General features: G+C 37.3%; 1 protein-coding gene and 1 pseudogene across 1 annotated transcript; both read left to right on the forward strand.

Moving 5' to 3' along the window:
* Positions 1-2,483: 2,483 nt before the first annotated feature.
* On the forward strand, positions 2,484-3,417 carry LOC119505159 (olfactory receptor 14C36-like). The gene is given in 2 exon segments (XM_037797816.1): positions 2,484-2,614; positions 2,616-3,417. Coding segments are annotated over 2 exon segments (933 nt in total).
* Positions 3,418-12,733: 9,316 nt separating this feature from the next.
* Positions 12,734-17,561, forward strand: LOC119505537 (annotated as a pseudogene).
* Positions 17,562-24,997: the final 7,436 nt, after the last annotated feature.

A 24,997-nucleotide genomic window follows, 5' to 3' on the forward strand; every position in this document is an offset into this window, starting at 1 on the left:
TATGAGAGACAAAGAAGGCTACTACCTACTAATAAAAGGGGTACTTAAATAAGAAGAAATAACAATCACAAATGTTTATGCAGCCAAATGAGGTGCCACAAAATACATGAGACAATCACTGGCAAAACTAAAGGAAGAAATTGAGGTTTCCACAATAATTGTGGGAGACTTCAACACATCACTCTCTCCTATAGACAGATCAACCAGACATAAGACCAATAAGGAGATTGAAAACCTAAACAATCTGATTAATGAATTTGATTTAACAGACATATATAGAACATTACATCCCAAATCCCCAGGATACATATTATTCTCTGGTGCTTATGGAACTTTTTCCAGAATATATCATATGCTGGGGCATAAAACAAATCTCACTAAATTTAAAGAATATTGAAATTATCAACACACATTCTCTGACCACAATGGAATGCAATTAGATGTTCATAATCATCAGAGACTTAGAAAATTCACAAACTCCTGGAAGGTAAACAACGAACTCCTAAACAATCAGTGGTTTAAAGAAGAAACAGCAAGAGAAATTGCTAAATATATAGAGATGAATGGAAATAAGAACACAACATATCAAAATCTATCAGTTGCAGGAAAAGGGGTACTTAGGGGGAAATTTATAGCACTAAATGTATGCATCAAAAAGGAAGAAAGAGCTGAAATCAAAGAACTAATGGAGCAACTGAAGAAGCTAGAAAATGAAGAGCAAACTAATCTTAAACCACATAGAAGAAAAGAAATAACAAGGATTAAAACAGAAATAAATGTCATACAGAACAAAACACATTAGAATAAATAACACCAAGAGTTGGTTCTTTGAGGATTTTTAAATGGACATAAAAGAATGTTGATATTTACAAGAGCCTGGAAAGAAAGATTTTATTCTACTAGATTGGTTGAACAGATTAGAATAATATGTAATATGATGCAGTCATCATATGCTTTGGGAAAGAATGGTAAATATTGAAATATGGAGCCATATGGAAAATGGTTTTTAGCTGTTCTCATGATGTACTTAGTATGCAATATGTTTGAAATCAAGGGATTGTTGGTTCAGCTCTGGATCACCATGATTTAAAAATTCAAAAACCCTACTTTCATGGCTCTGGCAGTACTTAAGCTGTGATAGAATCATACAAGTAAATTTTCAGTTTGTATGACAGGAGGGATTAGTGTGGTGGGAAACTGTGACACTCACTAAGATTAAAAGCTCTGCTGGAGGAAATGCAACTTGTCTCCAGAGATTTCTGCAGAGACAAACCTAGATTTGAATGCCTGCCTTCCTCTTACATTGCCATGGATTAATGTGGTTTTTGTCCTCACACTGACCCAATCTTTTCACATTGAAACTGAATATATTACTTCCAAATTTACACACCTATAATGAGAATTACTGTATATAAATGTGTATAATATACAGTGCATAGGGTGTTCTAAATAAATAAAAAGTGGTGTTAATACTATCCATTTGCTGGGTTACATTATTTAGTCTTAGAATGATCAAAAAGAGTCTACTTGGGTCTAATAAATATTGAGAGAGAGAGAGAAAAAAGACAGGGGGTTGTTTGAAAAAGCCAATATCAAAATAAAGAGAATATATGTTAATGATTGCAAGGCCAATATGTGTAGCCAATAAGAAGATGGTTATCAGAGACAGCAGTCCTTAAGGAAATTTTCCAAATGAAATAAATATAAAAAGTCATAGTGGTAGAGGTGAAGCTAAAATTTTTCCTGCTAGAGGGCATGTAATGGATTACAACCACACCTAAAATTTGGAGAAACTCTTATACAATAGTAACTTCCTATGCCTATGCAGATTGTATTTGGTCAATGATTAATGATATTGACTGTGAATACTTATTGACTACTTCTAATGAGTCAGCATATACAGAAATAATATATTTTACCCAATTACTCTTACAGGAAAACTTTGACAGAAAACTATACACACTGTGCTACTAGCACATGAAAATTAACCAAACATGGTTATAAGCTCTAAAAGATTGTTTTATTCCAATTTTATTGTAAATATACATAACACAAAATTTCCAAAATTAGCTAATTTCAAGTATACATTCACTTATATTAATTATATTAAAAATATTGTCCAACTACTCCCAAAATCTATTGTCCAAAATTTTCATCACCTGAAACAGAAAAACTGCACCTATTAACCAACAACTCTCCTTCCCCCTACCCCCACACTTCTGCCCTTGGTAATCTACTAACACTCTATGAAATCTGCTTTATTTCTACCCCTACTCTGGAATTAAGATAAAAAAAACAATAAGGCAAGTGGAGCTTAAGACAATTCTATGTTGCTTCCTACTAATCAATAATTTCAACAAAGAAAAAAAAGTTGGATTAATGTAAGTTGATAAGTGTACTTAGGCTAATTTCTTCCGTCCGTTTTTGCCCCATGTATTTTAGGGATTGTTAGCCTTTGTCTACCTAAAGTGCATTGCTTAAAGATGCCCAACTCCACTATGGTGATGAAATTCCTGCTTACAAGATATTCTGAAGTGTGGGAGTACAGAGTCTTGCATGCCATGCTATTCCTACTGATGTATTTGGCAAGTCTGATGGGCAACTTTCTCATTGTCAGTCACCACCCTCAACACAAAACTTCACACTCCCATGTATTTATTCCTCAGGAATCTGTCTGTCTTGGACATGTGCTACATTACTTTCACTGTATCCAAGGCCTGTGTCATCTTCCTACTTGGCAATAGGGAGATATCCCTGATTGGATGTGCAGCTCAGATCTTCTTTGTGTTTTTATTTGCTACTACAGAGATGCTATTTCTCACCATGATGGCCCATGACCGCTTTGTGGCCATCTGCCAGCCCCTTCACTACCCTGTGATCATGAATCCACATGTCTGTGTCCAGGTGACACTGTCCTCTGTACTCAGTAGCTTGGTCTTTGCAGGATTCCACACTGGAAACACATTCTGGCTACCCTATTGTCAGTCCAACGTGATCCATCAATTCTTCTGTGACATCCCCTCTCTGCTGAAGCTCTCCTGCTCTGACAACTTCAGCAATGAAATTTTAATTTTTATCTCTGCTATGGTGATTGATGGTGGTTGCTTTCCTTTTATCACCAGGTCTTATATTCACATATTTTCTACTGTGTTCAAGTTTCCAACCAGGAGAGTGCAGGGAAAGGCCTTTTCCACTTGTGTCCCTCACATTATTGTGGTGACTGTATTTGTCAGCTCAGCCAGTGCTGTGTATTTAAAACCAGCTTCCAACTCGCCAACATTTCAGGACATGATCATTTCTGTGTTTTATTGTATAGTCCCTCCTTTGTTGAATCCTATTATTTATAGTCTTAGAAACAAACAAATAAAAGAAGCTTTGAGGAGACTTATGAACAAAATGCTTTATTCAAGAAAGTGATAGGATAATTATTTGAAAAGAATCCCATTTTGATGAAGAGAGTTGCAAAATGCCTCAATTATTAACTTTATGGCCTATTTCCAATTTTTAGGATCTTAACACAAGTTCTAAGGGATAGTCACTTATTATGTGCCTGCATAGGAATGACACAAACATACTTCATTTTGAACTTTCCTTTCCCCAAATTGCACATTCTCTAATGCCTGTAACATTGCTGCTTAAGGCTATTTGTTCAGATCTATATGCTAAATAGGTTTCTTTCCAATTTTTTCCCTTTAAATCTAGAGTCCTAGAAGAGAAAATCTATATATTAAAACATTTCCTACTCTATTAATGCAATAAGAAAACAGATAATTATTATCACTTCCTAAATTTAAAAGACCCCTAAATAGTGGAGAATAACATCTGAAAACTGTTTCATAAAATAACATTAAAGATTTATGTTTTAACTTCATAAAACAGAATGTGTGGCTGGTAAGATAGATCAATAATACCCATCTTTTTCTCATAATATGGAAGGAGAATTTTTCAATAAAGTACTTTGTTCAAAGCAAAAAGTACTTATAAACTGTTATTCAGTGAAAACTTTAGAAAATTTAGAATTAAGATTATTTGTTTGTAGGTAGTCAATCTTCATGGGAAGAATGCTAATATAAAGCAAATTTTATTTCCATGTGACTATAAAACTTCTGTGTCATTGTTTCAATGTATAGATAATATAATATGGAAATATGATTTTCTTTCTTGCTGCTTTGCCATGCTTCTTCCTAAAAATGGTAACAGTCTCATTTAGTTTATGGGACACAGGTTCCTTTTGTGGACCTCCCCTAACAAGGATTTAGGAACAGCAAATGTTGCTGGGCAAGTGTGGGCATCTGTATCTTCCCCTTTGCTCTTACCACAGAACAGGTATAATGTGGTCTGTAGAGTTGTAGGAAAGATCTGGTTAAATCAAAATGGAGAACTCTTTATCAGAGAAATTATGATCCTACCTCTGCTTTCCCTCCTAGCCCTATAGTGTTCATGGGTTTTGTCAGTGTTGCTTTGCCAGGCCCTTCAGGGAAATATGAATTTTGGTTGAGTTTCATATAGGTTTCTCACATAGGTGAGCACTTAATCCATACATGTATCCTTGATGTAGGGACACTGATTTCTAGTGGGTGAAAATATAAATGACCATATTGGATAAAACATGTCCAAAACACATACAATAATTCATATTGCAGTACTCAGTTTCTTTAAGTGTAAATTGGAGACACTTGTACTGAATGAAAGCAGTAAAACACTTATCTTAATTCTAAGATTGTTATTTTCACAGGGTGCTCATGTGATCAACTGATGAAATTCCAAAATTTGCAATTATTTAATTTTGGCAATCATTTTTACCTAGCATTTTCAGTAAAATTCTACTAAATTCCCACATCTGAGTATGCATTTTTCTATTATTAGTATTTCTAATTCTGGAATGCATTGTGTAGCTAATAATTTAGAAATATTAATTAAAAGCATTTAATACAATAACAGCAAAATGAATTTAAATACAGGTATTGATTTTCCACAGAAACAATTTAGACCCTAAATGATTTATACCCTGGTTATGTAAAATCAAATTTGGAGGCCAATGCACTAATGCAAACATACATCTTAGCCTATACAATTTGTCATTTTGAAGTGTACATCAAATAAGATTGTATGACAGTTTTTTTGGTGAAGTTGTGAGTTTACAAAGCAGTCATACATAACATACAGGATACCCATGTACCACCCCACACCAACACCTTGTATTGGTGTGGAACATTTGTTACTATTAATGATGGCACATTTTGCTATAATTGTACTATTTTTTAACAGTTGTTACTTGTTACAATTGATGGAAGATTATTAAAATAGTTCTGTTTATCATCCAGTAGTTACATTAGGTGTATTTTTACACATAATATCCAATTATTGTCACCTGGTAATAATATCATACATTTGTTATAATTCATGAAAGAACATTCTTATACTTGTATTAACTACAGTCCATCCTATACAATAGAGTTCACTGTGTTGTGCAAACATTTTACCTTTCAATTTTTATTCTATTTATACATCTTAGTTTCCTCTTTAAACTGCATTTGCCTGTACATTTCAGTAGTGTTAATGACATTCAAAATAATGTGTTAATATCACCAACATCCATTTCCAAACCCTTGCCATCAGCTTAAATAGAAAATCAGAGAAAGAAAAGAATACCTCTATGTTCTCTAACCCCAATCTACTGGTAATCTATATTCTAAATTCCAATTCTATTAGTTTGCTTATCATAATTAGCTCACAGCATTGAAGTTAAACAATATTTTTTGTCTTATTTCACTCAAAATAATGTCCTCAGGGTTCATTCATACTGTGGCATGCATCAAGACATCATTTCCTTTTACAGCTAAATAATATTCCACTGTATATATATACCACATTTTGTTTATCTGTTCATTGGTTGATGGACACTTGCATTTCTTTAAGCTTCTGTCAAATTTGAATAAGGATGCTATGAATATTGTTGTGCAAATATCTATTTATGTCTCTGCTTTCGGTTCTTCAGGGTATATTCCTAGTAGTGATATTGCCACATAATATGTAGCTTCCTGGGGAACTGCCAAATTTTCTTACACATCAGCTGAACTATTTTACATTCCAACTGGAAATCAATGAATCTTTCTATTTCTCCACATAAACTCCAACATTTGCAGTTCTCTGTTTTTCAATAGGGCCATTCCTATAGGTGTGAAATGATAACTTCTTTTGGTTTTTATTTGCATTTCCCAAATAGGTAGTGATGTTCAGCATCTTTTCTTTTATTAAATTCAGTTTTATTGAAATACATTCACACACCATACAATCATCCATGATATACAATCCACTGTCCACAGTATGATAACATAGTTATGCGTTCATCACCACAGTCTATCTCTGAACATTTTCCTTACATCAGAAAGAACCAGAACAAGAATAAAAAATAAAAGTGAAAAAAAACACCCAAATCATCCCCCCATCCCACCCCATTCAGCATCTTTTCATGTGTTTTTTAGTTGCTTGTATTTCCTCTTTGGAGAGATGGCTATTCAAGTCTCTTACCTAATTTTATATTAGGTTGTTTGTCTTTTTACTGTTGAGTTGTACGATTTCTTCATATATTCTGGATATTTAACCCTTATTGTATATGAGTTTTCCAAGTCTTTTCTCCCATTGAATAAGTTGTCTAAGCACTTCAGTGATAAAGTTATTTGATGTACAAAAGTATTTAATTTTGAGAAGTTTCCAATTATCTACTTTTTTTTGCTTTAATTCCTTGGTTTAAAATCCAAGAAAGCATTGCCTACCACAAGATCAATTTTGATGCAATTTTATTAAGATACATTTACATACCAGATAATTATCCAAAGTGTACAATTGGTGTTTTAGGGTATCATTACATAGTTGGACATTCATCATCATAATCAATTTTTGAACATTTTTATTACTCCAAAAAATGAAAATAAGAATAAAACTTTTAAAGGAAAACACCGAAAACATACCATAACCCTTGTCCCTGCTATTATTGTTTTTGGTCTTTATTTTCTTACTCATCTGTCCATACAATGGATAAAGGAAATGTCATTCCCAAATTTTTCATGATTACACATTCATACTGTAAAAGATTTATAGTTATACAGTCATCTTCAAGAATCAAATGTACTGGGTTGCAGGGAAACAGTTTCAGGTATTTCCTTGTAGCTACTCTAAAACACTAAAAACCAAAAAGGATACCTATATGATGCATAACAATAACCTCCAGAATGACTTCTCAACTCTATTTTAAATCTTTCAGTCACTGAAATTTTATTTTGTTTCATTTCCCTTCGCATTTTGATCCAAAAAGACTTTCTCAATCACATGATGCTGAGGCCAGGCTCATGCCTAGGAGTCATGGCCCACATTTTCAGGAAGAGTTACACCCCTTGGAGTCATGTTCCACCTGAGGGGAGGGCAGTGAATTTACCTGCATGTTGGCTTGGAAAGAGAGGCCACATCTGAGCAAAAAAAGAGGTTCTCTTGGGGTAACTATTATGCATAAGCTTATATGTAAGCTTAGCTTCTCCTTTAGATGAATGAGTTTCATAAGAGCAAGCCCAAAGACTGAGGTGTTGGTATTCTAAACTGATAGTTTCTGATGCTTTCAAGAGTATCAGTAATTCCCCATGTGGGAGAGTTTAATATTTCCACATTTGTCCCCAGCCCCTCAAAGAGACTTTGCAAATACTTTTTTTTTTATCTTCTGCCCAATGACCTCTGGGATGTACTGGAGTATCACATTAACCCGTACAAACCAACAACATCTTATTCACTGTATCTAGTTCCATGTAATTATGGTGTTTGAATAAACAGACCATACAATTTGGATGGTGTGCTACAGAAATCATAAATTTTGCACCAAATAAACATCTCTTCTTTTGGTCTCATGCAGTAGTTGAAGTTTTAAAACAGTGAAAATCATCCTATTCCCATACATCCTTTTTGCCTTAGTCCTAACCAGATTAGCTTTATTCATCTCACTAATTGAAGTCTGATCTCTTTTTTCAGCTTCTTTAACTGTTGCTGGATGGGTAATACTGACTTTCATAGCTGTAGAACTCTAGCTCTGAATCTTAAATGTCACACAGATACCTGAACTTCCAGGGAATGACCAGGTTATACACAAAGAGCTCAGCATCTCAGAATTTAGAAATAACCCCAACTCAGGAATTGATGTGACTGCTGTAAGAACTTACAATCTAGAAAACTTTACAGTGAGACTTCCCCTGATAACATATGCTCTTGAATAAAATTGTCAGAGTTCGCACATTATATTTAGCCCTTTCTAGTGAGGCATTATATTACTCATTTCATTCCTGTCTTATTTCACTCTACATACTGTCCAGAATGTTCATTCACCTAGATGCATTCCTCACTTAATTCCTTCTTTCAACTTATCAATATTCTATTGTATGGATATACCACAATTTGTTCTTCTGTTAATCATCTGATGTACCCTTAGGCAACATCCATCCATTGCAAATTGTGAATACTGCCACCAAAAATATCAGTGTTCATATGTCCATTGGTATTCTTGCTCTCAGTTTTTCTAAGTATATACCCAATAAGGAGGTTGCAAGACATTATGGCATCCCCATACATAGCTTCTTTGGGGACCACTGCACTGCCTTCCAAATATGCTGCACCATTCCCAATCCCTACCAACAATGAATAGGTACATTCCTTTCTCCACTTTTTCTCCAGCACTTGTATCTTTCTGCTTATATTTTAAACAGCTTTATTTACACACCATACAAACAACCCTAAATAAACAATGATTCCTGGAATGGTATAATCACATAGTTATGCATTCACCACCACAATCTATATGAGGAAATTTCCATTTCTTCTGCAATGAAAGAAGAAGAGGAGAAAAAATGAAGAATAAAAAATTAAAAATGACATAAAATAAGTTAAAAGGAGAATCAACAACAGTAATATCAAGAATCTCATTCCCCTCCCGTATAATTCCTTCTTATTGACATTTAGTTTCTATGTATTTACTTTGTCACATTTCTTGGAAGTATATTACAATGTTACTGTTACCTATAGACTGTCATTTGCATTGATTTTATTTTTCCACATACCATCCCATTTTAACACCTTGTGATACCGACATTCATTTTTTCCCCTTCATGTAAAAATATTCTTATATTTGTACATTTAATCAACATCATTTCTCAAACTAGGTTTGACTAAGTAATACAGTCTCAGACTTTAACTTCTAGTCTTTCCTTCTGGTGTTATATATGACCCTAGTGCATTCCTCTTCCAACATTATTTACACTAAAATTTTTCAATGTACATACAATATTGTGCTACAATCTACTATTCTCTCTCTCTCTCCCTCTCTCTGTCTCTGTCCCCCCTTTCTCTCTCATGCTTCCTGATAGCTCTCACTTCTGTACTCTTCTCCAACATGCTCCTTGCTTTTCCTATCTGTCTGTTGTGCTCACTTTAGTATTTCTTGTTGAGCAGGCCTCTTGTTCACAAACTCTCTCATTCTCTGTTTTTCTGAAAATATTTTTAACTCCCTCATTTTTGTAGGACAGTTTTGTCAGATAAAAAATTATTGGTTGGCAGTTTTTTCTTAATATGTATCTTAATTATATTGTACCACTGCCTTCCCACCTCCATGGTTTCTGCTAATAAATCCACACATAGTCTTATTGAGCTTCCCTTGTATGTGATGGATCACTTTTCTCCTGCTGCTTTGAGAGATCTCTCTTTGTCTTTGACATTTAAAGATCTGATTAGTGTGTTGGAGTAAGTTTGTTTGGATGTATTCTGTGGGTTATGCTTTGATTCTTGAATCTGTAATTTTATGTGTTTCATAAAAAATGGGAAATTTTCAGTGATTATTTCCTCCAAGGTTCTTTCTACACCTTTTCTCTTCTCATCTTCTTCCAGGACATCCATGAGATGTATATTTATTCACATGTTTTCATTCAATTCCCTGAGTCCCTGATCATGTTCTTCCATTCTTTTCCCTATCTGTTTTTTGTGTGTAGGATTTCAGATGTGATGTCCTCTAGTTCAGCAATCCTTTCTTCTGCCTCTTCAAATCTGCTGTTGTTAAGTCTCCATTGTGTTTTTCCTCTCTTCCTTTGTGCTTTCATTCTCATAATTTCTGCTAAGTGTTTTCTCAAACTTTTGAGTTCTTCATTATGTTTACTCAATATCTTCTCTATATCCTTCATCACTTTTGTCATATCTTCCCTTAACTTGTTGATTTGATTTTTGAATTGATTTAGCATATTGCGGGATACTGATTACGTGCTTCAACTTGGCGGGCCTGGGCCGGGGGACCGGATCCACCCCTGGGGAGGGTAGTGGGTACGGGTGACAGCACCCTCCACAGCCCCCCGGGCCTGAGAAGGTGAGGCCGGAGGCAGGCCCCAATTCCTCACCCAAAACCAACCGTTGGAGGAAGCTTGCCGGGTAAGACCGCCTCCCTCGTCTAACCACTCAACCCCTCCGTTACAATGCAACGTCCCCTACTGCCAGTGCGCATGCACCAATCATTGTGCAACACCCAACAACCAACCTCCGCGCCCTCTCAGAACCAATCCAAGCCTTTAACCTCTACAGCTACCCCGCCCTCTAGACCGCCCATTATAAGCTTGTACTCTCCCCTAATAAACGCTCTCTCTCTTGGTTTCTTCACCCTAAAAAGAAACGTGTCCCGCCTGTTCCTTTCTCGCCGCCCTCCATACTTTGCACGCCTCCGCCGGGGACCTGGCCAAGTCCCCCGCCTCGCCCTCGCCTCCGGGAAAGAGCCCCCGCCGCCGGTACCCTCCGAGCAATCCTGAGAGCCTAGGATTTAGCAACCGGCCGCCACCCCCCCTCAGACGAGTCAACTGCGACCGCAGCATATTTTTTGAACATCTTGAATTAGCAATTCCAACTCCTGCAACTCATTTGAATTTTAGTTTGTTCCTTTGTCTGAGTCATATCTTCTTTTATCCTAGTGTGACTTGTAAATTTTGTTGCTGTCTGGTCATCTGGTTCCTTTAATTAGTTTATTCTGGAGGTCATCTTCATTCTTTAACTTAATATTTTCTTGTTGCTTGGTTTGGTTCTCTGTTATTTGGCATTCAGTTCAACTTATTCTAAATCTTTAACATAGCTTCTGTTCAACTGATCAGAATTTTTAGCTCTTGTTATTCTGGTTCTTGCCATGCATATATGGAACTTTGTTTATATCAAGGGTCTACTCAGATATGATTTACCCCAAACAGATTTTCCAAGATCAGACAGACCCAATATCAGAACATAACACTTAAGCTGTTTCTGTTTTCTTTTCTAGTACCTGGGATCAAAATATTCTGAAGGAGTGATGCCACTGGAGCTGGACAACACCTCCCTTTTCCTTGGAGAAGATATACTCTTCAGGGAATTTTCTCCTTCACTTGACTCCTCCTGTTTGCTAAAGCTGCTGTTATGCAAAATGCCAGAAATGGATTGGCTTTTATACAGAGAATTTATTAGCTTACAAATTTATGATTCTAAGGCCATAAGTGTTCAAACTAAGGCATCAACAAGATGGTAACAAAACTTAAGAAAGCCCAATGGCTTCTGGAACACCTCTCTCAGCTTGGGATTTATAAACAAATTTGGGGGCTTCTCCCTATGCAGCTCTCTATCTTTCAGAATTTTCCTTCAACTTTTAGTGTCTCAAGTGCAAATTCGTTTTCAGCACCCTCAGGCCAATATACCTGTGGCTTTTCACTCCAGTTCAAGTTTCTCAAGCACTGTTCCCCCATTCTTGGAAGAAAACTTGAAAGTCACATAAGGTAGTGGTACTTGGAGATCCTTGGAGCAACTGTATAATCATCATCTGGGAAATTGTTATACACACAAATTTTGGACCCCATCCTAGATCCAGTGTTTTAGATAAGGGGATGGATATTAATAATTTCTTTTTTTACATGCAATTTTATTGAGATATAGTCACACACAAGATAATAAACCAAAGTGTAAAATCAGTGGTTCATTTATGAATCAATGACCACAATTTTTGAACATTTTCATTATTCCAAAAACTAAAATAAATACATGAATAAAAATTTAAAAAGAAATTACAAAACATCCCATACCCCTTATCCTTCCCTGTGGTTTATTTTTGTCTTTATTTCCTTATTCACCTGTCCATACACCAGATAATGGGAATGTTGGTCATAAGATTTTCACAATTTCACATTCACACCATAAAAGCTATATAGCTATACAATCATCTTCAAGAATCCAGGCTACTAGATTGAAGGAGGAAGGAAGGTAAGCCAGTGGCCATGGGGCTAAGACAGCAGGACTGGGCCATGGGCATTTACCAGGGCAGGGGCTGTTTCAAACAGCAGAGAGCAGGAGGTGGCTGCTTAGGCACTGGTGATGTCAGAGCCTCAAATTTTGTGCACAGCCCCCTGGAGGCAGCATGGGCTCCTAGACCCACCCAGGGTGACTGTCCTTGTCCAGGAAAAGTGTCACTGGTAGCCAAGTTGAGGCAGGCCCTGGAGAGGTGACTGCAGCAGCTTGGGGGATGACCAGAATGCTGAGAAGGAGGCAGGAGCAGCAAAGGAAAGATTCCCAATGATGGGCAGCTTGGACCTCACTTGGGCCCTCTCAACCAAAGCCAGGGCAAGCCAGGTTAGATGGAGCCTCTCAGAGAAAACTGTGGACAGGTGCTGCAATACAATAAAAATAATATGAAGAAGGCAATAAGGAACCAATGGCTTTAGCTGGCTGACCAGTTTCCTTTCTGCACCATCTGTTCTACAAGGATAAGGTCAGGCTTATTCTCCCAGTGAAAGAGACCTAGGAGGGCATGGGTTCCTGACATAGGCTGACCAACTCATGAATCAGTAAGAGGATGATGTGGACTTGGAGGCCATGGTGAATGACATGAACATGTCCTTCCAGAGTGTGCACTTGATACATGACATGAAGAGAGAGATGGTGCAGCTACTTCAGAACTGCCAGAACAGCCCCAGCCACCTGCCAAACTCAGGAATGAGGTCCCTCCAGCCACAGGTGTCCCCATAGCTGAAAGCACAGCACTCACAGCCTGTACATATCCTTGCCATCAGGTGCCCCCAGGAATAAGACCAGAAATTTAGAAACCCATTGCTGAAGCTATCCCCAAAATATTCCCTGAATGCTGTGGTCCCAAGAGCTCCCCTGTGCTGATGCCAGGCTCCCTACCTCTGAGCCAGTCCTCAGCTAAGCAGGATGTTAAAGTCTTTAGTGAAGATGAGGCAAGCAAAGTGGTGGAGATTTTCACAGACATGGCAGCCAGGGACCTGTGCCAACTGCCGGTTTGCAATAGTCACTGTGTGGGTGATCACAGCTGGATGTTGGTGGATCAGCACCCACACCTGGGATTGGAAAGTTACTTGGAGGACCATGAATTGGTGGTCCAGGGGGAGAAGAACATGGCAACTGAAAGCAAATTTTTATTCAGGAAGAATTATGCAAAATATGAGTTTTTAAAGTGAATTTATGAATTTCTTCCCAGAACAGATTGTTACTTGGTGTCAGCAGTCAAGTGGCAGCATTCTCCAAACAAAGATTTTGCAGAATTTTTTAAACTCCAGTAGATGTCCTGAAATTCAAGCTTTTGCAAGTGAAAGAGCTGGTAAAGAAATCCTGGGAAAAGCTGTACATGTATTTGTGAAGATTGGGACTTTATTGCTCCATAAAAGGAACTTCAAAGGAGCCCAGACACTTGCAGTGTTTTCAGACCTCAAGGACAGCAACATCTTCCTGGTTGCCAGCAGAAAGCAGTCTATTACCCCCACAGATTATGACTTCTGTATAAAGCCAAACAAAGTAAGGAAGGAAATTAAAGAGCTGAGGTTGCCATGTGCAGAGGAATTGCAGAGCAGGACATGCAGGACAACAGCATTCAGGCTCTTTCTTTTTTTACATTTTTTTTTTATTTTGAAATAAATTCCATTACATGAATAGTTGCAAAAAAGTACTAGCCCCATACACAGAATTCCATCATACTCTGACCCCTCCTCCCCCGATAGCTCAATCCACCAACTTTAACATGCTGTAACATCACTGTTTCTTTCCCTCCCTCCCTATCATCCATCATATATTTCTCTGTCTTCTGAACATATGAGAGTTAGCTGCACACATCCTTGAACATACACTATAATTCACGTATGTACTTCCCATGAACAAGAACATTCTTTTATGTAATTCCATTAAGCACAGCTAAGAAGTATGAGATTCAACAATGATACAATACTTACATTCTATATTTACTTTTCCTTATGTCTCAACTGTGTCCCTTCGAGCCACCTGTCCTCCACCCTCCAATCCCATTCAAGTTCATCCTTAGCATTCAATTGTCATCTAGTTAGACTGTCTTTTTTTCTTCTTTTTTCAATTGTGGAAACATATATACAGCCTAAATCTTCCCATTTCTCCCCCATCCCTAGCCTTCCATTAGCGGGATTAATCACATTTAGAATGATGTTATGCTCTTTCCCACCATCCATTACTAGAAATTTCCCTTCAACTCAAACAGAAACCCTACACTCCTTTCTTAACTCCCCATTGCCCCTTCCCCCATTTCTCTTAACCCAAACTCTTCATCTCTAAGTTTATATTATCTGATAATTTCTTTGTGTTTACTGTGGGGCTTAAAATTAACCTCTTAAATCCCTATCAATCTTGTTTTTCTTTGATACCACCTTCACTTCAATAGGGCACATAAACTATGTTCCTATACTCCTTCATTCCCCCACCTTTATATAGTTGTCTAAAATTACATATTTTACATTGAGTTCAAAACCATTGATCTGTCCTTAGAGTTTGTGTATTTTTTATCATGTAGAAAGTAAATAGTGGAGTTATAGTTCAAAAATTATTGACTTCTATTTGTATTCCGTTGTGTTTGGAGAATGTTCTTTGAGTATATTCAAATTTTTAAATTTCTTGAGGCTTGTTTTATGTTCCAGCTTATGGTCCCTTCTGGAGAAAGATCTGTGATCACTAGAGAAAAATGAGTGTCCTGGTGATTTGGGATGTAAGGTACTATATATGTCTGTTAAAATTCTCTGTATCTCTCAGCATTTGTTTGTCTTTGAAAAATTTAAGCTCTCCCTCAACTTTGAAGGAGAGTTTTGCTGGATAAAGTATTCTTGGCAGGAAATTTTTCTCTCTCAGAATTATAAATATGTCATGCCACTGCCTTCTTGCCTCCATAGTGGCCACTGAGTAGTCACTACTTAGCCTTATATTGTTTCCTTTGTATGTGGTGAATTGCTTTTCTCTTGCTACTTTCAGATCTTGCACCTTCTCTTCAGTATTTGAGAGTCTGATCAGACTATGTCTTGGAGTGGGTTTATTTGGATTTATTCTATTTGGAGTTTGCTGGGCATTTATGCTTTGTGTGTTTATATTGTGTAGAAGGTTGGGGAAGTTTTCCCCAACAATTTCTTTGAATACTCTTTCTAGACCTTTACCCTTCTCTTCTCCTTCTGGGACACCAATGAGTCTCAAGTTTGGACATTTTATTTTATCTATCATATCCCTGAGATCCATTGTGATTTTTTCATTTTTTTTCTCCATTCTTTCTTTTGTTCTTTCATTTTCTGTTCTGTGGATTTCTAGGACACTGAGATGTTGTTCAGCTTCCTCTAGTCTTGTATTGTGAATATCCAGAGTCTTTTTAATTTGGCCAAGTTTCTTTTATTTCCATAAGATCTTCTTTTTTTTATTAACTCTTGCAATGTCTTCTTTATGCTCTTGTAGGGTCTTTTTTATGGCACTTATATCCTGGGCCATGGTCCTCTTGATGTCCTTTAAATCCTTTGCCATGTTTTCATTCTTTGATTTTAGTTCTTTAATTAATTTTGTGAGGTACAACATTTCTTCCAAAATCTTGATTTGTGTGCTTGGAGCTGGATTCTCCATATCATCTGATTTTGTCATATGCATTAAGATTTTCTGTTGTTTTTGGCCTCTTGGCATTTGTTTTGCTTGATACGGTTCTTTCAAGTTGTATCAAAAAAAAAAAGAATATCAATCTAATTTTTCAGAGACACAGTTTGGTGACATAGACTTCTCTAACTAACCAGCAGATGGCATCTGTGAGTCACCTATATCCCTCAAGTCAGTTCTGAAACTTTTTTCCACAGAGTGTGGGGAAATGATTCTTGTGTGTTCAGTTGGAGAACTCAGTTTGGGTGTGTTGCTGGAGCTGTCCACCCTGGAGATGGGGCGTATGTACAGGTGGCCAGGGAGGAAGGGCAGTTCTCTCTTGGTGTCCCACAAACCACCGGACTTGGTGTAGCACCCCTGGGTTCTCTGAGCAGATCCCCCCTCCCAGCCACGATCCTCCCTCAGCTGAGAGAATGCTGTGCTGCATCATCAGTGTGCACTGTCCCTCAAGGGAAGCCCTGGGCTGCTGGGCTGTTCCATGGGGCTCTCAGCTCATTTCAGAATGCAGAATGTCTGAGGCTGTCTTTACTGCAATGTCTTGTGGGCTGAGAACAGCTGAGGTTTTCTCCACAGAGAGAAAGCAAGAGGCAGAAAAACTCCCAGGTTCACCTGTCAGCCAGATATAGCACCCAATCCTCTGGGTTCCCTATCCTGCAATTCTCCCAAGGTCAGTTGTCACCAAAAGCCTCTGTCTGCTTGTTGAGGATGCACTGTATTGAGCACTTAATATTAAAACCTCACTTGGAGCTGGGCTGAGAAAGTGCATGGTGTGGCTTCCATGAGGGAGGGGCTCTCAACTCTAGGTTCTTGACTCTCAGCATGGGTCCACAGTTTAACTTACAGATTTTATGGTGTGATCTCAGGCATTCCTCCCAATTCATGTCAGTGGATATTGAGTGTACAGTCACGTTTGTCTCCCCACTGTTATTCCAGGTTATTTACTGTTTTTTTGTTCATTTATGAATTGTTCTGGGGGAGACTAGGTCTTCCACTTTTTTCTATGCCACCGTCTTCCCAGAATCTCAGGCTGTTCTTGTACAGAATGCTCCTTTACCAGAATTAAAGAATCCCCCAGCAGAGGAAAGTTTTGCTATCCCCTTTCTCAACTCCACTGCACAGTGCCTCTGTGAACTCCCTCATGGCAATGGATGTTTCTCAGCAAACAGGAAGAGTGAGAGAAAATCCAACTGACACTGTGGAAGATGGTCATGCTTGGAGGAAGCAACGCATGCAAATGAATATCTTAGTAGCCAAAGTCCTCTTCACCTTTATACCATAAGCACACTGATTCATAGGACACATTGGTTCCATGGCAGGGTCTCCAGGGAGAAATCACACAGGATTATTAAACAGCAAGAACTTCTGGATGGGCTTTTTCTACTCTATGACAGCCAGAGTAATCCAAAAGCATTTGTACTCACACTGTCATCACCAGAAATTAAAAAAATATTCAGATCTTACCTTGTGAGGATGATGGAGAGATGTTTTTCAGCCTTGGTGAGGTGAACACCAAGGTCTCTGGCATGATCCGCTTTTACCAGTTAAACAAAGAAGTTCTGCCTTGCAAACTCCAGCACCACTGCATCCATGTGGCCTTATGACCTCATCTTTGCTCTTGGCTGAAGACTGGAGGAAATTAAACTGGTGTGAAGGAGAGGCTTGTACATTAGCTGAGAACACACTTATGTACCACACTTTGGGACTCAATCTGGAGAGGCATGTGTTTGTTCAGCACCAACTGAGCAAGATTGACTAGTTTGTTGGACTTAGAGACTATTTGATGCTGAGAATCCTGAAGTATTGTCTTACACTCTGCATTTTCCAAATCAGGCAGGATATGGAAAAACCAAGTGCAAATTGGACAATAAACCAGAATGATTGTCTTGGCTGTGCCACATAAAACAAGAACCAGGAAGAAGTAATTGTGGACTTCTTGCCCTGGAATATTCTTGACAATTAAAACTGATATGTCTACTTTTTTGAATTGATCACTTTTTGCACTCCTTTGTTTTTAACATTTCATTCAGCCTTTGTTAGGAGGAGATGGGGCTTTTCAGATCATATGGGACATATAAAAAGTATCAAATGGGCAGAGTTCAAAGACTTAATGTGGATTCTTCAGTGTTTCCAGAGGGCAGATACCCTTCTGTACATGACAACAGTGTGGTTTCATCTTCCAAGTAACAAGCCAATCCAAGCCCTTCCCAGTTTACTTGAAAAACTTTTTAAAATAAAAGGTGTCAACTACAAGAAAAGTCTACTGTATTACAGTCCAACAGTTTCAGGTATTTCCTCCTAGCTATTCTAATACACTAGAAATTAGAAAAGGATATCTCTATAATGCATAAGAATAACCTCCAGAATGATCTCTCAAATTCATTTGAAATCTCTCGGCCACTGAAACTCTATTTTGTTTCATTTTTCTTCCCACTTTGGTCCAAGAAAGTAACCTCAATTCCATGATACCAGGGCCAGGTTTATCCCTGGGAGTCATGTCCCATGTTGCCAGGAAGATTTACACCCCTGGGAGCCATGATCCATACAGGGGGAAGACAGTGAGTTTTCCTACAGGTTGAGCTCAGAGAGAGGCCACATCTGAGAAACAAAAGAAATTATCAGGGAGAGACTCTTAACCATAATTATAAGTAGTCTTAGCTTCTCCTTTGCAGGAATAATTTTCATAAGGGCTGCAAGTTTGAGGGCTTGGCTTATTAAATTGGCAGTCCTCAGTGCTTGTGAGACTATCAGGAATTCCCCAGGTGGGGAAGCTTAATACTTCCATATTTTACCCCATTCCCTCAAGTGGGCTTTGCAAATACTTTTTGTCTCTGTCCAAATAATTCTGGGATGTATCAGGTCATCACATTTACTTGGACAAGCCAAAAGGATCTCACTCCCTATTCAAGTTTCCATGTAATTATGGTGTTCAAATAAACTGACCATACAAGTTAAATTAGACACTGTGCTGCAGAAGATACAAATTTTGCACCAAATAAACCTCACTTCCTTTGGTCTCATACAGAATTTGGGGTTTTAAAACAGTCAATATCTTTGCCCTTTACCCTTTATTCTGATTTACATTAGTCCTAACCAGATCAGCATCATTCATACCTCTAATAGAAGTCTGATCTCTTTTTAAGCTTTTTAAAACAATTGGGTAATGCTGAATTTCATAGCTGCTAAACTCTACCTCTGAGTCTCAGGTGTCACACACACCAAGTTATACAAAAGGACCAGCAATGTGTTTTAACAAAGTCTCCTGAGAATTTAGTATACAATTCTATACTAGTTTGAGAATGAATGCTATAGTGAATAAGACAAAAATGTGTTTCTCATCAAGAATGTTTCCATTCTTTCAAAGACAAAATACCCATCTGTTTCTAACTGGTTGCTTTCAAGGGCCTTCAAACAGTTTTGTTTTTCTTAAAATGTTGTCCAAAATTTATAATTATTATTTGGTGTGGGAGGGATAATTTAGTCTAAAACAATTTTTTCAGCCAATAATAGAGCTGGGTTTTTTTGCTATGCATTCTACATTGAATATTGTTTGAAATTTTTGTATATACATATACATATATATCTGTATATATATATACATATATATGTTTTAATTTTTGTATATATATTTATGTTTGAAATTTTTGTGTATATATACATATATCTAAGCTGTATATATGTATATATATACACATATACATAATAAATTTTAAATACATTTCACTGAGATTGAAATATAAATGTTTCCAACTCATGCATGGATGATATGTTTTTAAATACTAGAAGCACCTTATAGTTTAATGGGACACAGTTTGAAAATCACAGTTTGAATATCTAAACCATATTATTGACAGAATGGGTTGACATAAGCTTCTACTAAGCATCAAAGCATCTCTATGGCAACAGTAACCATAGTATCAGGTCTGAGATAGTAGTGGTAATTGGTCTTGTGCAGAGTGACCAAGAATGCAATGTGATATCTTCCTTGTCCCTATTCAGGAAACCCCAGAGACTTGCTTTGCACATTGATGGAGGAAGATGTCAAATGATGACCAGGTGAAAATGACATCTTTGCTAAGAGAATCTACATTTTCACCATTTCAACCTGTTTTCAAAGGGAGCTTCTCTTAGCTCCATTGTCCAGATTCATACCTGCTTTGATTCCTCAGTCATGAGTGTTTTATCTCTTCTGAACACACTACCAATAATGCAGAGGGTCTCCACTCCTTAATAAGAAATATGGACTTGCCATCAATAGGAAATGCTACAGTAATGTCATTTTTTTGTTGAAGTTTTGCAGTATACCCACCTTATCATACCTATGAAATGGAGAGAAAGTTCACTACAAAGCATCACTCCATCCTTTCTGTTGGAAATTTAATCATGTCCCCCATAAAATACATATTCATGTCATAATCCCAGAAATGTGGGTCAGAAACTATTTGTAAATAGGGCCTGATTAGGTATTTCAGACATGCCTCAATTTACTATTCTGTGCTTTCTTGCACTTTGCAGATATTTTGTCTTTTATATATTGAATTTTCAGGGCAACTCTTGTTGAGGAAGCCTACTGGCACCTTTTTTCCAACAGTCTGTGCTCATATCATGGCTCTGTGTCACATTTTTTGTAATTCTCATATTTCAAACTTTTTCATTATTATTATATCTGTTATGGTGATCTGTGATCAGTGATCTTTGGTGTGACTATAGTAAATATTTTGGGCTGTTTTACCATTCCATGTAGATGACAAACTTAGTTGATAAATATATGAGTTTTGACTGCACCACTAACCAGCTAGCTATTTTCCCATTTCTCCCCTTCTCCTCATACCTTCCTGTTCCCTGAGACAATGAAATATTGAAAGTAAATGAAATAATAACCCCACAATGGCCTGTAAGTGTTCAAGGGAAAGAAAGAGCATCACAATTTAAATAAAGTGCTAGAAAACCTAGAAATGATTAAGCTTAGTGAGGCAGGCATAGCAAAAGCCAAGATAGGCTGAAAGACATACCCTTTGCACCAAATAGCTAATCAAGTTGTGAACACAAAGGAAAAAACATATAAGTAAATGAAATTGGAAATCCAAAAGGGGAAAAAAAGTAACAATGAGAAAGCAAATATGGAGTAAGTTTTAGTGGACTGGATGGAAGGTCAAACCAGCCAGAACATTTCCTTTACCCAAAGCCAAATCTAGATCAAGGCCTAAATCTCTACAATTCCATGAAGGCTGAGAGAGGTGACACAGCTGCAGAAGAAAAGTTTAAAGCTAGCAGAGGCTGGGTCAGGAGATATAAGGAAAGAAGCTGTCATCAAAACTTAAAATTGCAAGTTGAAGCAGCAATTACTGATGTAGAAGCTGCAGCAAGTTATCCAAAAAATCTAGCTAAGATAATGAAGGTGGCTAAGCTTAACAACAGATTTTCATTGTTGACAAAGCAGCCTTATATTAGAAGATGACATTTAGGACTTACATAGCTAGAGAGGAGAAGTCAATGCGTAGCTTCAAATCTTCAAAGGAGAGACATACTCTCTTATTAGAGGCCAACACAGCCTGTGACTTTACGTACAAGTCAACACTCATTTATCGGTCTGCAAATCCTGGGGTCCTTAAGAATTATGTTAAATATACTCTACCTATGTTCTATAAATGGAATAACAAAACATCATCACCAACATATCTCTTTGCAACATGGTTTAATAAATATTTTAAGCCCACCAGTGAGACCAACTGCTCAGAAAAAGGATTCCTTTCAAAATGTTACTTCTCATTTACAATACACCTGCTCACCCAAGAGATTTGATGGAGATATACAAGATTAATGTTGTTATCATGCCTGCTAACATATCATATATTCTTCAGCCCAGGGATAAAGGAGCAATTTTGACTTTCATGTCTTATTATTTAATAAATATATTACATAAGGCTGGAGATACCACAAATAGTGATTTTTCTGATCAAATCTGATGGATAAAACTGAATGTCCTAAAAAAGCCAAGTGAGAAAGTAACATAAAATACCCACCAAAACAACAATACAAAAGGAAATATTTTGTTTCCAAATTTAATGAATGACTTTGAAGAGTTCAAGATTTCACTGGAGGCAGTAATTGCAGATATGATGGAAATGACAAGAGAACACAAATTAGAAGTGGAGCCTTAAGATATGACTGGATACTTTAACCAGATGAGAAAACTTGAATGCATGAGTTGTTGATTCTTATGGATGAGCAAAGAAAGTATTGTTTACATTAAATTTAGCAATGCTCACAGCTTATCACCAGGAGGAGATTCTGGTGATATGCTGTGAACATTGCTAAATGACAACAAATTATTTAGATTATTATCTAAATTTAGTTGCTAAGGCAGTGGCATTGTTTGAGACAACTAACTCTAATTTTGATAGAAGTTCTGTAGCTAAAATGCTATCAAACAGCATTGCTACAGAGAAATCTTTTGTGAAAGGAAGAGTCAATTGATATGACAAACTTCATTGCTTTCTTATTGTAGGAAATTTCCACAGCCAGCCCAATCTTAGCAATGACTGCACTGATCAGTCAGCAGCCATTGACATATGTAAGACTCTCAACCTTCCAAATTATTGTATATCACTGAAGTCTCAGATAATGGTTAGCACATTTTAGCAATAAAGTATTTTTAATTATATTGTTTTCAAGACATAATTCTATTTCACATTTAATAGACTATGGTAGAGTATAAACATAACAATTTTATGCCCTGGGAAAAAATAAAATTTGTGTAACTCACTTTATTGTAATATTCGTTCTTTGTGGCATATCTCCAAGTCTTACCTGTATTAGTTAAGAGGTGGTAAAACCAAATGAGGGCATGCTTTGACTCAATATGTCTGAAGTACTTATAAGCAAATTAAATTAGACACATAAGTAGGAAGTAGAAGAAGCTAGATGTAGGAGAAACCAGAGAAAGATTGTTATATGATGGAGCATTGACATAAACAGACCAATTCAGACTTTGGAGAAAGCATCACTATGCAGACACCTTGATATTGGACTTCTATCCTCCAGAATTGTGAGTCAATAAATTCTTGCTTTTTAGGGCTAACCATTCTGTGGCATTTGACATAAAAGCTCTGGAAAACTAATACACTTTCCAACCCCTGTCCCTAGTCAGATACATGAATATTTATTCTACTAAGGACCAAGGTAGTTGGCAATGCATCTCCAACTGTAATGGGCACACAAGTCATCTGGGGATCTTGTTAAAATGTAAATCCTGAACAGTAAATCTGGATGTGAAAGGATTTGCATTTCTAATAAGCTCCCAGTTGATGTTCATGCTGCTGGGCCAATGACAATCATGTGAGAAACAACTACCTAAAGAACCTGATTGCTTTTTCTGTTTTGTGGCACTGAAATCAGCTTCCAAAGTCACTTAGCTGGTGAGGAAGGAGGACAATTCTTTTCAATTCTTCCTTAAGATAGCTAAGGCAATTATTCTCCCCATTTTTATATATGATGCACATTTGAAGTGTTACAAGTATGGTGTACCTTGCAGGTTGTGTCAATGAATGAAGTGGGCTACATATACCAATAGGGCACAGTGGTGCAGTGGGCAGAAAAGGGATCTCATGCCTTTTTTGATTTGGGCAGCTGCTACTGTGATCTTAGGGTATTCAGATATTTAAACTTTTTAGGGAAAATTATAAATTTGGATTTTACGTCTTTGTATGTTTAAATGTTGGTAAATAAGTTTTAAAAATGCTGTGAGGTAAAGATCTTTCTAAGGTCCTAGATATGTCCTATATCATGATATATATTAGTTTCGGGTATATACTTACATAAAAATTCATCCACAAGAGGTACACATGGGTAACAATTCATCAAGATGTGCAATTAAGATTTGTACATTTCATATGCATTATCACACAATTAAAGAGTGAGACAAAACCTTGCATGGGAATGATAAATGCCAATCAAAAGTGAGTAATTACCTCTGGCAGTGGAGGCAGGGAAGGAATGGGCTTGTTATAATGTGTAGGTCTAACATTGTTTCTTTGAAGAAAGAGAGAGCAGAAGCACACAGGGGAAAAAAATCCTTAGCTGTCTGAACATAATGCTACCTAGGTGTCTGGAATATTTTCTACCTGTCAGCTAGAGATTCTTTTCTTCTAATTCTTCTAATTAAGCCTCTTCATCTGAAGCTCCAGACCACACATGCTTTGATCTCCAGAGAGGGCATTTCTCTGGTAACTCACTGTGGCAACATTAGTGATTGGAATGTGGAGAAGAGATAATTGCCCTAAAAGTGCAATTCCTGTATGGGGCTTCCTTTGTCCTCTCCATGGGGAGTCATTTATTGTTACTTCCCTGGCCTCAATATGTGAATATATGCCATAGTGCACCAACCAGGGAGCTTGTCCAAGACTTTAGTGTACAAAGTAATCTCTGAGTCTCAATCTTTTACTGCCTGCATGGCTGGTATTTATTCTCCAGACCCTCCTGGAGGGTGGGCTGATATCTTTAGATTTCAGTCCCTTTGGAGGTGGAACTGATATTGTGTAGCCCAAAGAGCCTGTCATAAATCACATTGGTAAACTGTCCTTTAGACAAAGACTCCAGGTAACAGTCACTCCTCTAAGTCTGGACACTCCAAGGGCGTAAAAATCACCTCTAATTTTCCAAGGGCAAAGGCCAGACTTCTCTTTGGATAAGGACCTTTGTTCACTATACAGAAGGAATCTCACACTCATCCCCACAGTGTCCAAAATGAAATTCCCTACCTGAGGGCACACAAAGTTGTTTGTGAACAGGCAACCCCTATCCAGCACTGAATACTTATTGCCACTTGATAAATTGCACCTAATCCCATTGCACATCCTACTTTCCCACAGACTTCCAACTTCTTACCTGGCAACCAATCGGGGCTTCAATACTCAGGTGTGGCATGGCCTCCTCAAAAATCCTTTCCAGAAAAATGCAAGAGGCATCAACACATTGCTGCCATTTGCACATATTTGTAGTACTGCCAGATCATCTCAGTTATGGGGTAAGACTAGAAATA

The sequence above is a fragment of the Choloepus didactylus genome, chromosome 10 (assembly GCF_015220235.1).
Source record: "Choloepus didactylus isolate mChoDid1 chromosome 10, mChoDid1.pri, whole genome shotgun sequence".
NCBI classification, from domain to species: Eukaryota; Metazoa; Chordata; class Mammalia; order Pilosa; family Megalonychidae; genus Choloepus; species Choloepus didactylus.